Raw genomic sequence first — 13,881 nt, forward strand, 5'->3', positions numbered from 1 at the left:
AAAGATGCTTAAGGAGGAGCTTAAAAGCTCCTCTTGAGTCTGGTAGGCCTTAATTGCTAAAATAATCCACATGCCAAAGTGGCACTTTCTGGGGCAACCCGCTCTGAACCCCACCAAAGGACAAAAGTGTTTGAAGAAGCCAAGAGCAGAAGAATCATAAACATGGCTCGGGTTTTTTTTCCCCCTCTTGTCAAATTTAATTTCCAGTTCTAAATTTTATAGGAAAAGATAAAGAAGGGTAAAAGAAAAACACATTTTAAGGTTTTGTTTTAAAGTTCTAAAGATAGAAAAAAAGCAAGAAAGATACACATACTGAATAAATGCTTATACTCCAATTTGGATTTCGTGGACTACAGGCATCTCTAGACCTATTTTCAACATGTGGTCAAAATTAAAATTTCAAAGTTAACAAAGTATATAGTCATGTTTGGGATTTTTTTTTTCCTAAACTAAGTTTAAAAAACTGACATCTATTCTTTTTTAGACCTCTTAGTAGTTTAGTATGTGAAAAAGAATGAAATTTATTTTATAAAATGTATTTTCTATAAACATAAATTTCAAATCAAATTATCTAGCAGTGTGCTTATTTATATAGGTAGGCTGGAGATAGAGGTTCTATTCACATATTTCACTGTGGTGGTACAATGTAGTAGTAAATATTTTACAGGCCAGGAATCAAAACATTTACAGTTCCTATTAGGAAATACTATATTTAAAATTCTGGAATTACCATTTATAGCCAGTTAGAGAAATCTTTGCTAGGTTGAAAACTGCCCCATTATTACAGATGGCCCTGTTTATACTGTCCTTAGAGCTCTGTGTACCATTTTGGACTCTTTGTTAAAAAAAGTATAAGTCTTGGGACACCTGGGTGGCCCAGTCTGTTAAGCATCTGACTCTTGGTTTCCGCATAGGTTATGATCTTGGCTTGTGAGAAGGAGCCCCATGTGGGACTCTAGGCTCAGCACTCAGCATGGAATCTACTTAAGATTGTCTCTTCCTCTCCTTCTATCAATCCCTCCCAACAAAGTTCATGCTCACTCTGCTCACTCTCTCTCTCTCAAAAAAAAAAAAAAAAAAAGGCATTTTCTTTTTTTCTTTTTAATAGAGGTATAATTGACATATAACATTAAATTAGTTTCAGGCATACAACATAATGATTCAATATTTACATATACTGCACAGTGATCACCACAGTACATCTCATTACCATCTGTCACCACACAAAATTACAAAAAAATTTTTTTCTTGTGATGAGAAATGTTAAGATTTATTCTTTTGGTAACTTTCAAGTATGGGCTATAATGTTATTGATTATAGTCACCATGCTGTACATTACATTCCCATGATTTATTTATAATTGTTGACTTCTTTCAGTTGACCCCTTTCACTCATTTCACCTATCCCAAAAAAGTATTAAGTCATTTTTTAAAGTTTTTTTTTTTTATTTTAATTCTAGTAGAGAAACATGACTTTTTAAAGTCATTTTTAAAAACGGGTATAAATGGGAAATAATCCAAAACTGGGAGCCAGCATCACACTGAAAAAAATCTATAAAGGAGAAAAAAGAGAGACAAAATACACACAGTTGGGTATCAGAGTCCATCCAGAAAATGGGCAAGTTGGCAGAAATGGATGACTATATGACAAATGTTTGGAATATATAATTGCATGAAAATGAAAGGAATTTTAACTGCTGAGAAAGGAAAATTTAACTTTTTTCAAAAACATAGTTAATGTCAAAGCAAAGAGGTCGCAATAACATTGCTTTGCAACTTGAAATGAATTGACAAAAAGGCAAATGTGTTTAGAAAATAGCCATGCATTTCTCTTAGCTATGGACTTGGCAAACCAAGGATTTATGAAGAGCCTCACTATGAATTTGGTTGTCCTGAGGGAAGAAAGTCCCATTTTTTAATTTAGAATCAGAAACTCACTGCAGCTACTAGTCCTGTGCCTTCTCAGTCAACTTCATTCTTCTCCAATGGTATCTGGCACTAGTAGATGGCTGATGAATATTTGCAGAATGGAGAGACTCATTTCTGTGACATATTCCATCACCTTCGGAATGTGTTGGTTGTTGAAGTTTGACCTCTAAGGAGACAACAAAATGCTTGCTCAACCAGAAATACATTGAAGCTTAGTGAAGGAAACCAAAAATTGAACTCCACTCCGTTATTTCAGGAGCTCTGTAGCCAAGAGAATGCCTCAGGTAATTTCCTTTCCTTCCTCTGGAGAAGTACATCTGACTCTCTAGTTAGTCTAAGAGTTCAGAACAGGAAGGCCTTTAGGCATCTGATTCAACCCACTACATTCCCATCCTGAAGAACTAACTCAGCCCTTATTCCTTGCAAATGAGCTAGACAGTAGTACAGAGTAGTTCTGTTCTAGATTTGGGTAAGCTATGACATATTCCGAGAATTTTTTTCCCACAGACTCTGGCCCATATTCCTAGAAATGTACACATTCAGAATGGCATTTTGGTCCAGAATCCCATTCTAAATAACACAAGTCTAGCTGGATCTGGTACTTGAGAGACCTCATTGACTCAAGTGGAGCATGGCTCCAAATCCTGAGGGAAACAGATTCCTTTCTTCCAGTATCTCTTCTGATTCAGAGACACATTCATGTGTCAGCTTATGCTTGAATTGATTCTTTCCAGCTTTTCTGATTGACAACAAGACAGAACAGAAATGGATTGGCTTTTGCTCTTTGCAGAACAAAGAACTGTTTGTAATAATTATAAACTTATTCTCTAACACTTAAACACACAGATGATAAGAAATGTCTTCATGAAATCATGCAAATATGTATAACCAGAGGAGGTCAAGGGGAGTAGGGAACCTAACGAAGTTTGAAAAATGGTAGAATTAGAGCTAGTAGGTTTCACTTTGGCCTGTGTGAGGAACTTTTTTTAGTCCAGAGGTAGATCAGATGTGGAATGTTGGACAGTTTTACTTCCAGAACTGCTTATTTAGTTTGGTGCAATGTAGTTTCTTAGATGTTACTATGCTAACATATGAAACCCCCAAATCAAGTGTCTTAAAAAAAAAAGTCTGATTTTCAAATCACTGTCTAGGATGGGGCTTCAGGGGCAGGGCAGCTCTTCTTGCTTTCATTCAGGTGCCAAGGTCCTCCAGTCCTGTGTTTCTCACGGTTCTTCATGGCTTCAGCACTCCTGGCATGCAGCTGGCTGGAGAAAGAGCCCATAGATGAGTGTGTGGGAGGAGTAGTGAGTCCTGAAAGTGGCATACAGTATTTCTGTTCACGTTCATGTGACCAAATCTAATTGCAAAAGAAGCATGGAAAGGAGGACTTCTTATATGCCCAGGAACAAGCAGAGAATGGAATTTGGCAGACAGCAAGCAGAATTTGCCACATTCACAGTCCTGATGATTGAATTCTATGCTTTTCCAAGATTGTTTTGACTTTAATCAGGATTATATACAAAACCATTTCAAGGAAATATAAAAATACCTTTACTTTTTAAAATCATTGTTGAAGTGGATCCCACAGCTTTTTGGCTGTGCACCCCAATGTCTTTAAATCTTTGAAGGATAATTTGTCAGCGTGCACAATTCACCCAGTTTAAGAACTCACAAAGAAAAGCTAATTTCAGTGTGCCCGTAAGGCAATGAGCTGTGTGCTATTAGGTGTGAGCATTTTATTCTCTGTTATACATTTTTAAAGAATTGCAGAAGAGAGTGCTTGTTTATGACCATCATAGGGTAATATTCTTATAATTACTTTACCCTGGTAGAATAGAAGAAATGATGTCAAATTCATGTCCCACAGCTCTCTGAATCCCTTCTCTGTTCTCTTCTACCCCCATCAAAGTGGAAAAACCCATCTGTTTGGATCATTGAGGTTGGAAACGGAGTAATATCACTTCTCCAAAATAGATTTAATAGTATGGCTGGTAAATTGTTTCCTGACCTGTTTGAGGGAGAGTCCAGACCCAGAGAAAAACATGGTGTTTGAGTTTTCATATCCATTAGTGGAAAAAAATCAGATTTAGGTTGTGTTTTTAAAGGCAATTCTAGTAGAACTATTATAATGTTTTTGTTTTCAGTTATAGTCTTGCCTAGACTTAATCTACTTCACTTACTATATTTTAATTGATAAGTATTTTCACAAAGGATTCATATTTGCAAATTAATTTTTGATAAGTCTAAATATATGAATAGCTAGGAATGAGACTAAACTCCATTTTAAAAGCCCACCCCTCAAAAAGATAATCATACTGTCTGTGAGACAGGTATGGTTTAAAGAACATCCGTCTTCAAACCTTCAAAGTGATTCTCATACCCTGCCTGGTGGAATCACTCCCGACCCCCCCAGGACGCTGATAATCACTCATCTGGGAGAATGCACATGTGCAGGTAGCAAGAAAGATTCTGAAAAATAGGAGTAAGCTTTGAAAATTTGAGCAATAAATACATCAATAAATAAATAGGAAAAGAGGATGAAGAAAAAATAACCTCTAGAATAACTCATCTTTTATGAAAAAAATATGGTACTACATTTCCCATTTCAGTCATTCTGTTGTTTTTCCTGTCCTTTCGTGCTCTATCATTGCCTCGATTGAATATCAACTGGGAAATTAATGGACATTAAGCTCAGAGCCGCTCACTGGCTGCACCCTTTCTGGGTTTTGGGAGGGAGGGGTATTGGAGCTTTACATAGTAATAGGTTCTGTAAAATTTGCAAAAGGAAGATTTTTTTTTTTGTATTATTTTTCTCAAGGCAGATTCTCAAAACATTATAACTTTCATGTACCACAAAACCTGGATCCTGCTCCTGACTCTATGGCTGGATTGGTGGTCAGACAGAAAGATATTTGATATAACTCATATTAAAATGCCTTTTTGGGGTGCATGATTGGCTCAGTTGGTTAAGCCTCTGCCTTTGGCTCAGGTCTTGATCCTGGGGTCCTGGGATCAAACCCCATGTCAGGCTCCCTGCTCAGCAGGGAATCTGTTTCTTCTCCCTCTCCCTCTGCCCTGCCGCCCGCCACCCCCGCTCCAGGCTCTTGCGCTCTCTCTCAGATAAATAAAATCTTTTTAAAAATAAATAAATAAATAAAATAAAATGCTTTCTAACACCCTAGCCTTTTAAATGCCTTTAGAGATAATTTATTCAAGAGAACTAATCAATCCCATTGATTGGTAGGATTCTTTCTTTTATTCTTTTTTAAAGATTTTATTTATTTATTTGACAGAGAGATCACATGTAACAGAGAGGCAGGCAGAGGGGGAGGGGAAACAGGCTCCCTGCTGATCAGAGAGCCTGATGCAGGCTTGATCCCAGGACCCTGAGATCATGACCCGAGCTGAAGGCAGAGGCTTAACCCATGAGCCACCTAGGTGCCCCGGATTCTTTCTTTTAAAAAGTGACTGATTCCTGGCCAAAGATAAAAATAAAAATAAAGTCCATTTGAAGAGAACCACACAGGTAACCATGATAAATAATAAGCATATGATGAATAGTTTTGGATCTAAAGATATTAATGCATTCATAATACAGATATTTCTTGAGCAACTACTATGTGCCAGACATTATTTTAGGTACTGGAGAGATATTAATGACCAAAGTAGATAAAAATCTTTGCCTCTATAGAGGTTACATTCTAATGGGGAAAATAAGATAAACAAACTAAGTAAATAAAGCTTATCAGAGCCTGATAAATGCTATAGAGAAAAAAAAATAAGAGAAAGAAGCTAGAAAAGGCTAGCAGATTAGAGTAGGAACTTATTTTTTTTTCTGGCAATTTAATTTTTTTCCAGCATTACTGGGCTATAATTCACATAAAACATTGTGTATGTTTAAGGTGCACAGTACAATGATTTTATATATATACTACTTTTTTATATATAAAATGATTACCAACATAAGGTTAGTTAGCACATTCATTACTTCACATAGTGACAACTTATTGTGTGTGCATGTGTGTATGGTGAGAGCTTCTAAAATTTACTCTTAGCAATCTTCTAATATTTAATACAGTATTAACGTTTATAGTCACTATGTTATACATTACATTCCTGTACTTTCTCATCTTATAACTGGAAGTTTGTAGCTTTTGACCGCCTTCACCGTTTCCCCTACCTTCCCTCTGCCCTTGGCAACTACCAGTGTGTTCTCTATATCTGTGATGTGTTTTTTTGTTCTCTTTGTTTTGTTTTTTAAGAGTCCACATATGTGATCATACAGTATTTCACTCTTTCTTTCTGATTTATTTCACTTAACACAATGCCCTCAAATTTCATCCATATTGTTGTAAAGGGCAGGATTTCCTCCTTTTTTATAGTTGAATAATATTTCATTGTTTTATCCATTCATGGTTGATAGACACTTTGGTTGTTTACATGATTTGACTATTATAAATAATGCTTCAGTGAACGTGGGGGCACAGGGATCTCTTCAGAATAGTGATTTCACTTCCTTTGGATCTATACCCAGAAGTGGGAATGCTGGATCACATATGGTAGTTCCATTTATAATTTCTTCAGGAACCTCCAAGCTGTTTTCCATCGTGGCTACACCAGTTGATGTTCCCACCAACAGTGCACCATGGTTCCTCCCACTAGGAGGCTAGAAAAGGCTAGGAGATTAGGGTGACAATTGTAAATAGAGTAGCCCAGGAATATCTCTTCATGACATTGAGCAGGTATCTGGGTAGAGAATATTGGAGGCAGAGGGAACCCCAAGTGCAAAGGCCACGAGGACAGGCTGCTCAAATGTGTTCAAAGAACTGTCAGGCAGCTAAGAGATTGAGGCAGAGGGAGCAAGGCGAAAGAGATACAGGATAAGATTAGAGAGGCCTCAGGGAGCCAGATCTCTCCTAGAATGCCATGGGCCACTGTGAGGACATAGTAGTTACTATTAATAAAATAGGAAGCTGCTAGAGGATGGCAAGCTGGGGTTGCAAGGATCTGAGGATATGTTAGCAGTATCCCTCTGTCTGCTGCACAGAGAGTAAGTGTGTGTGTGGCAGAAGTAAAGGGCACACTATTAAAAAATAGTGTTGCACTGCGGGCTTATCAAAGCGGTCTTGGTTGCTCTGAATCACAGAAAAATAAATACAGAAACCCCCTCACTTCCACCTGGTTAACACGACACTGTTCCTCTTTGGGCTTGCGCTTGCCAAAGCCAAGTTTGAGGAAAACTGCATTTTGGAAATATCACAGCTTAGAAGTGGTCTCAGAGAGCTGCAGGTTGACAGTGACCTGTTACGACGGACAATGCAAGGAAAGTAAAACCGAGCGAAACTTGGCGGGACTGCCTCTGATGCTCAGGTCTTCGCTGCTTTCCCCGTCCCCTCCTTACTCTCCGTGTGAGATCAGCAAATGAAAACGGGTGGCGGGGGAAACATGTGCACGCTTGCTTGTTTTATTCACAGTCACAGAGAAGCCTGAATAACTTTTTAAATATAAATTCAGGGCCACTAACAACAATGAAAGTGGACGTGTCCTGTTATCAGTTGTCTATCAGGTTAAATCTGTATTTATGACCTGGACTGTTTGTTATTTGTAGAGAATTGCTGCCAACGGGGGCCACAGCCCACGCCTGCAGGTTTTGCCGCTGACTCACACCCCCCCGCTTCCCTGTGAAGACCCATTCGAGATCCTTGGCTAAGCAGAATCTCATTTAAGAAGAGATTCCTTTAAAATGATCGTTGAAAAATCTCCTATAAACCTGAAGTAAAACAATTCTTGGTTTGGACTTTTAAAAAATGTTAGAAGCAACAAACGTTTTCCAGAAAACTTGGCCTTTTGCCATCCCATTCAGCAAAAATCTACTGTCCAAATCCAGCTTGTCCCTTCTGGATTCCAGTCCAAACATTAAATGTATGCTGTCATTTTCATCTGGAATCTTTTTTATTGTCCTGTGTCACTTGGGAGTGTCATTGACAAGTCATAAACAAATGATGTGTATTTCCAGAGATCACTTGATATTTTTACTCATAAATAACCATACACCTTTCACCTTTGTGCCAAGCTTTTGTTTATAAAAAATCATCTGTGAAAATAAAGGGTGAAATGTTCCTTTCTTAAATGCTAATCCTCGGCGCAAATATAAGTGTGAGGCAAACTTGCAATGCATACCATCCTTTAACTGTATAATCCACCACCGTGGCCAAATACTATGACCTGCCGGGGTGTCCTATTTAAATTTGAGATGTGGTGTTTGATTGATTGGAAAAGAGGGCTTTTTGCTACAGACTCATTTCCATAGATAATCTGAGCTAAGTAAATATTAAAATGGGGAATTTTCAGAAGGGGGATTTCTTTACTCCAAAGAAGCTCTTTGACCTGTAGGGAGATCTCAAATGGGAGATACCTCTGGCATTAATTGGAAACAGGTTTTATAGTCTTTTGGTGTTGATAATAATGGATAAAATATTTATCATAAAGAGAAAAAAAATATTTTAAACTTATTATCCAGCTCCGGTTACAGTGACATTAAGCTTGAAGATGAACCAACCCTGGCGGCCCCCCTCCCCGCCCTCCCACCGCCCCCTACAAGTGGATTGGATTCCAGTGTAGAGCCAACAGCATGGGCTGCAGTATACATGGGAGAGTCTGGCATAGGAAGAAAACAGTAATGTCTTTGTGATTCGAGGTTCCTCAAGTACACCCAGTGGCTGGAGCCCTGAGGTCTGAAGAACTGTTTCTGCTCATTATAGTCTCATTATATTCGGCTGGAACCCCACCCAGGTTGTTGGAACCTCATGCCCTCCACGGTTCCTAGCAGGAAATGGTGTTTTCTCCTCAGTGAGGAATATCTTGAGAAAAATCAGCCGTCTCCACCCTCTCCCCAGATGTTATCACACTGGAATCATGCAGTTGGGTGGAGACAACAGCAGCTAAAGCTGGAAGAGGGATCTGGCTGCCGTGTTTCTCACCTCACTGCTTCCTTGTGTTTGATTCAGGTAGTTTGGCTGCCCCACCCTCTCGGTTCCCTTCCTTTCTCCTCTCTTCCTTTAGGTTCTTCCCAAAGCAGTGTGTTCAGGCACAGAGAATGACCTAGAAGGAAAGTCCCCCTCAACGATAAAGGACAATAACAGTAAAAATGACAATAGCTGCTAAATACTGGGAATGTCCTGCCACCAGGCAGTGTGCTAAATGCTTTCCAAACGTTTTCTCTTCTAATCTCTTTCGCCTCCCTGGAGCTGGGCACTGGAATTATTCTTATCAGAACTGGGGGCTTAGAGAGGTACAGTAACTTGACCAAGAGCATGCACCCAGAAAGTGGCAGAACCAAGATTTGAAATTTAACCCACTTTCTCTATCTCCCAAGTGAATGTTTTAACAGGAACATTTTGGATCTCTCCCTACCCCCAGCAGGGAGCAGGAAGATCTTTATCATCAACACACCAGTGTTCTTAGTACACAGTGACAGAGGCAGCTCTCAGATGCTCCCGGCATTAATGGGGACTTCCAGGGTTCCCACCAGCATACAGCTTTCAGCAGCTGCTAGTTCTCTCTGGGTTCTTCCCATGGGAGCTCTTCACAGATGCTTTGATAATGGGACATCTGTTGATAGGGGCTTCCAGCAGTTTCTCCCCTGGAGTCTTCATGTTTCTCAACCTCCTTCAGGCTCCAGCCTGGAGAAGCAAGGTCCTGAGGGTCAGGCTACATGAGGTGAGCTGCTTACCCAGCACAATAGCAGGACCATGGCTCAGAGGAGAGCCCAAATCATGGCCAAGAAGAGAAGCAAAATGTCTCAACCAGAAGCAGGGTTGAACATCAGGCCAAAAGATGGGAAATGACTCCAAGCAAATAATTGCAAGATCAGGAGACCCAAACTGTGGTAGCAGTTTAGGTTGATTGGTTGGTTTGTCTGTTATCTGTTTGGTTTCTGTGTGGAATGGGGTCCACAGAAAAGGACAGGCCTGTGGAGGAAGTAGTCTGAGTAGTGCTAGTACACATAGCCCTTAACAGTTCGATAGTGGGAGGCCACCTGATCATCACTCTTCCTGCCCCTTCACGGGGTGCCATCCACAACTGCATCGGTGTTTCTCCACAGATGCCTTCTGGGTGAAAGCCAGCTCCATTAGGGAATGTATGCATCCTTGAACTGCATGAAGGACAGCAAGCATGTAGAATAATAGAGCATCTCACTTAGTTCCATTTGCTAAGACCTTCCGCAGACCCAGTGACTGCCCTTATTCCAAATGAACTCTTGAGCTCTATAAAGAAGTCCATCAGATGGGTTACAGCAGACATTCTTTTACACCTTACTGTTGTCTTCATAACTGGAAAAATAGGAAAGGTGGCAAATTCCAAAATGTGGGGACTCATAAAGGCAGAGTCTCAGAATTAGGCTTGGCATGCAAGATCTATAAGTTAATGATACTTATATATGAATGATCCTTTCAAAGAGTTAACATTTGAAGTTCCATCGAGGGGAGGAAGCTAAAAGATATTCTTGTACTTTTCTAATGGTTAGTAGGTGGCTTTGCAGTAGAGACAGACACACAGTGATCATTCTCCCAGACTCTGGAATCAAGACAGCTTGAGTTTAAAACCCACCTGCAAACTGCATAGCCTTGAACACATTACTTAACATGGAGCCATTACTCCATGACTCAGATTATTCATTTGTCAAGTGAAAAATATAATGCCTACTTCAGAGGGTTATTGTGGGGATTCAATGAGATAATGTATATAAGGCACAGAGCACAAGATCTGGCTCATGGAAAGTGTTCCAGAAGTTTTACTGTCATTATTATCATTATGATTACTGTTACCACCATCATCGTTATTACTCTCCCCAATTCTTCAATTACTTTCCCAAGTTTCTGCTAATCTTTTACTTGGACTCTGTCTCTTTGGCCGTGAGTCACGAGAAGATTCGTTACATGAAAATGTTTGCCAAAGAGTGTGCTTAAGAAGTTCAGGGTTGGTCTCTTTGGTTCAAGTATCTAAGGTTAAGATTAAACTTCACTGCCTTCTTGTTTTATTAATAATGACTTGACATGGACTGTTCATAAAGTTGTATTTCAAAAATAAGTATTTTATGTGAACCCACCTATATTTTCAGCCTAAATTAACTCCCAGTTAATTTACTATTCACTGAGAGAAGCAGTACTGCCTTGATTTGTCCTAAACCTGACTTCCTCAAGGAAGCTCCTTAGTTCTAATTTTTGAACAAAAGAGCATCTCAAGTTTTTTTGTTTTTGTTTTTGTTTTGTTTTAAATAAAAATAAGTGATAAAACACCAGGGACTTTTTTTTTTTTTTATCATTCTCAATCTGTAAAGCTAATACTAATACTTACTAGTTAATATAATTGTACCAACATTTGGTAATCACTTCCTACAGATTGTGAGGTTTTATTTTGGGTATAATCGTTATGGGGTTGTTTTCATGAGTTTAAAAAATAGTTTTGGCCTTTATTTACAGTAGATGTTCCTTAAGGTGGTGGTCTCCATCTAGTGGACAAAATGTTATATTACACCCTACATAGAAAAAGAACAAAGCCCCTACAATATCCCATACCAAGCATTTGACTTATTAATAAATTTTTGGTTTTAATAAGTAGCACTATTATAAAGATTATTAAATATTTTAAGATACTTAGCACTATTTTTTCCCAAAGCTTACAGTGAAAAGTTTGAGAAGTTGCTTAACTTAATTGGAAAAATTGTAATAATAAAATAATTTACTGATTTGGGGGATGGTATTAGTATTATTCAGTTGAACTGAGAAAAACTAAACCAGGAGTCACTCCTGTATCTCTTATATTTCTACTTATGCATAGCAGTGAAATATATCTAGCTGATAAACAAAAGTACCTTAAACTTAAGGAAGACAAGAATATGAAGTCATGTGTCTTTTTTTTTTTTTTTTTTACTTTTGTGTGTCTTAATATTATCACTTCTTAATAGTGGATTTCACTCTGACTTCCTGAACTGAAATCTCTCTTTACTAAAATATCTGCAAGCAAGCTTTTATAGCAATGTTATTCCTTCTCCTTCTTTTACAGTTTTGATGTGGACAATGGCACATCTGCGGGACGGAGTCCCTTGGATCCCATGACCAGCCCAGGATCCGGGCTAATTCTCCAAGCAAACTTTGTCCACAGTCAACGTCGCGAGTCCTTTCTGTATCGATCTGACAGCGATTATGACCTGTCTCCAAAGTCTATGTCCCGGAACTCCTCCATTGCCAGTGATATGTAAGTATAATGATGAGCAAAAGGAAGATGGAACGTCTATAGAAAATCAGGTACCTTCATCTGGTCAGTTGGTGACATAATAAAACCAATAATATTTTTTTAACTGCATCATTCTCTGTGTTTGAGAGAACAGTGAGTAAAATTACATAAGCTGAAGATAAATGGTAGATTTAACTTGAGTACCTTGTCCCTCTTGAAAAGAAACATTTATTTTCCCAGAGAATACATTATCTGAGAAAAGCGAGAATAAAATTTTTAATGGAAACATTTATACTTAAAATATTAGCTTATATTCAGGACCTGAATTGTAGCTACCTAGCCACATGAGTATTTTCTGATATTTCAAAATGCTTCAAACTCAGTTTGAAAACCTTGTGATAATAGACTGAATAACAGTTTGAATATATCTCAGTGATGTACAGTATAGATGTTTGCACTGGTTTGCCATATCACTTGAGAGATATTGGGAGGGTTTTGCTAAAATTTAGCCATTTTTGGAATATTAATCACTAGAGGCAAACATGGAAACATTGGGCAGATTTGAATGTCATTTAAGACATGGCACAGCTTGGAGAATAATTAAAACTGATAAGCAAGTTTGCAGATCCTATACCACTGTTAACTCATTTTCTCAGAACACTCCATTTTTGTGTTTACTGTAGTGTTCATTAGTTTTCTGATTTCTGGAGGCTCCTAAATAGGAAGGTACTCTTACTCGGTAGCTGTGCTATTATTTGTAACTCTGCCCCTGTATAGTCTCTGTCTCCACTTTCCTCCTCTTGCATCTGGACGTTTGTTCAATAACACTCACCGTCTTTCATGACACCATCTCAAAAACTCAGTACAAGTTGCAATTCATCATATAGGAATTAGATGGTGTCTAATGGGGTCCCTGAGGGTCCAGTGTTATCCTTGGTTTGCCAACAGATGATCATCGTATGCCCAATAGGTATAGATGAGGCTCTAAAAATGAAATTGTGTTTTACCCATTTCTCACAAGCTGTGGTTCTGGTTGTCATTTTATTAATAGCTGTAAGATGATGATAGTATATTTTTTTCAGGAATGAACAACTAAACTGCAGGCATTTTCATTCAAATACTGTTACTAAACTCCAATTTTGTAGCTATCTCTGTTTGAGGCCCTGCAGGAGATACAAGAAAACTACAAGACAGGCTTCTTCATCTCAGTTAACTAGTCATCTCATGGAATGACAGGTCTCAGTTCTAGTCATTCTGGGAAAGATGACATGTAAGCCCTAATGTGTGTCCCTGTGAGCTACAGGTACAAGTGCCTTTCATGAAGCACAGATCTAGACCATCTTTCCAAAAATGTTCAATCTACTTTTGCTTTTCTCTGCCTTTTTGACAATGAAACTTCTTCAGTCAGGGCTGAGTCTCCCCATCCTCCTGCCTCTATCCCACAGATCTACATCTGTTGTCTCTGGTTCCTTACCATGTTGTATTGCCTTGATATTCTGAAATCTATCTCCATTCCTATTTACCTCAGAAGATCCATTAATTTAAGTAATATTTCTCAGTCACCCATTGGGTGGAAGGAATGGTGCTTGTCATTAGAGGAAATACAAAGTACATCTCATTTCCTGCCCTTCATCGCTGTGTGGTCTCTCTTCCTTCCTGCTCACAAACCTCCCCTTCACCAGCATCTTTTGTTACCCTGCAACATATTTCCCCAAAG

General features: G+C 38.7%; 1 protein-coding gene across 4 annotated transcripts in view; it reads left to right on the plus strand.

The window, feature by feature from the left end:
* Window positions 1–13,881, plus strand: part of PDE4D (phosphodiesterase 4D) — a gene marked incomplete at its 5' end in the record, with an annotated part of 1,452,651 nt that overhangs the window by 1,213,177 nt on the left and 225,593 nt on the right. For all 4 annotated transcript variants that reach the window (XM_080803360.1, XM_080803363.1, XM_080803361.1 and 1 more), the window contains one exon: window positions 11,994–12,185. In XM_080803360.1, the coding sequence (XP_080659486.1) occupies window positions 11,994–12,185 (192 nt within the window). The remainder of the gene's footprint in view (window positions 1–11,993; window positions 12,186–13,881) is intronic.

The sequence above is a fragment of the Martes martes genome (assembly GCF_963455335.1).
Source record: "Martes martes genome assembly, chromosome: 5".
NCBI lineage: Eukaryota > Metazoa > Chordata > Mammalia > Carnivora > Mustelidae > Martes > Martes martes.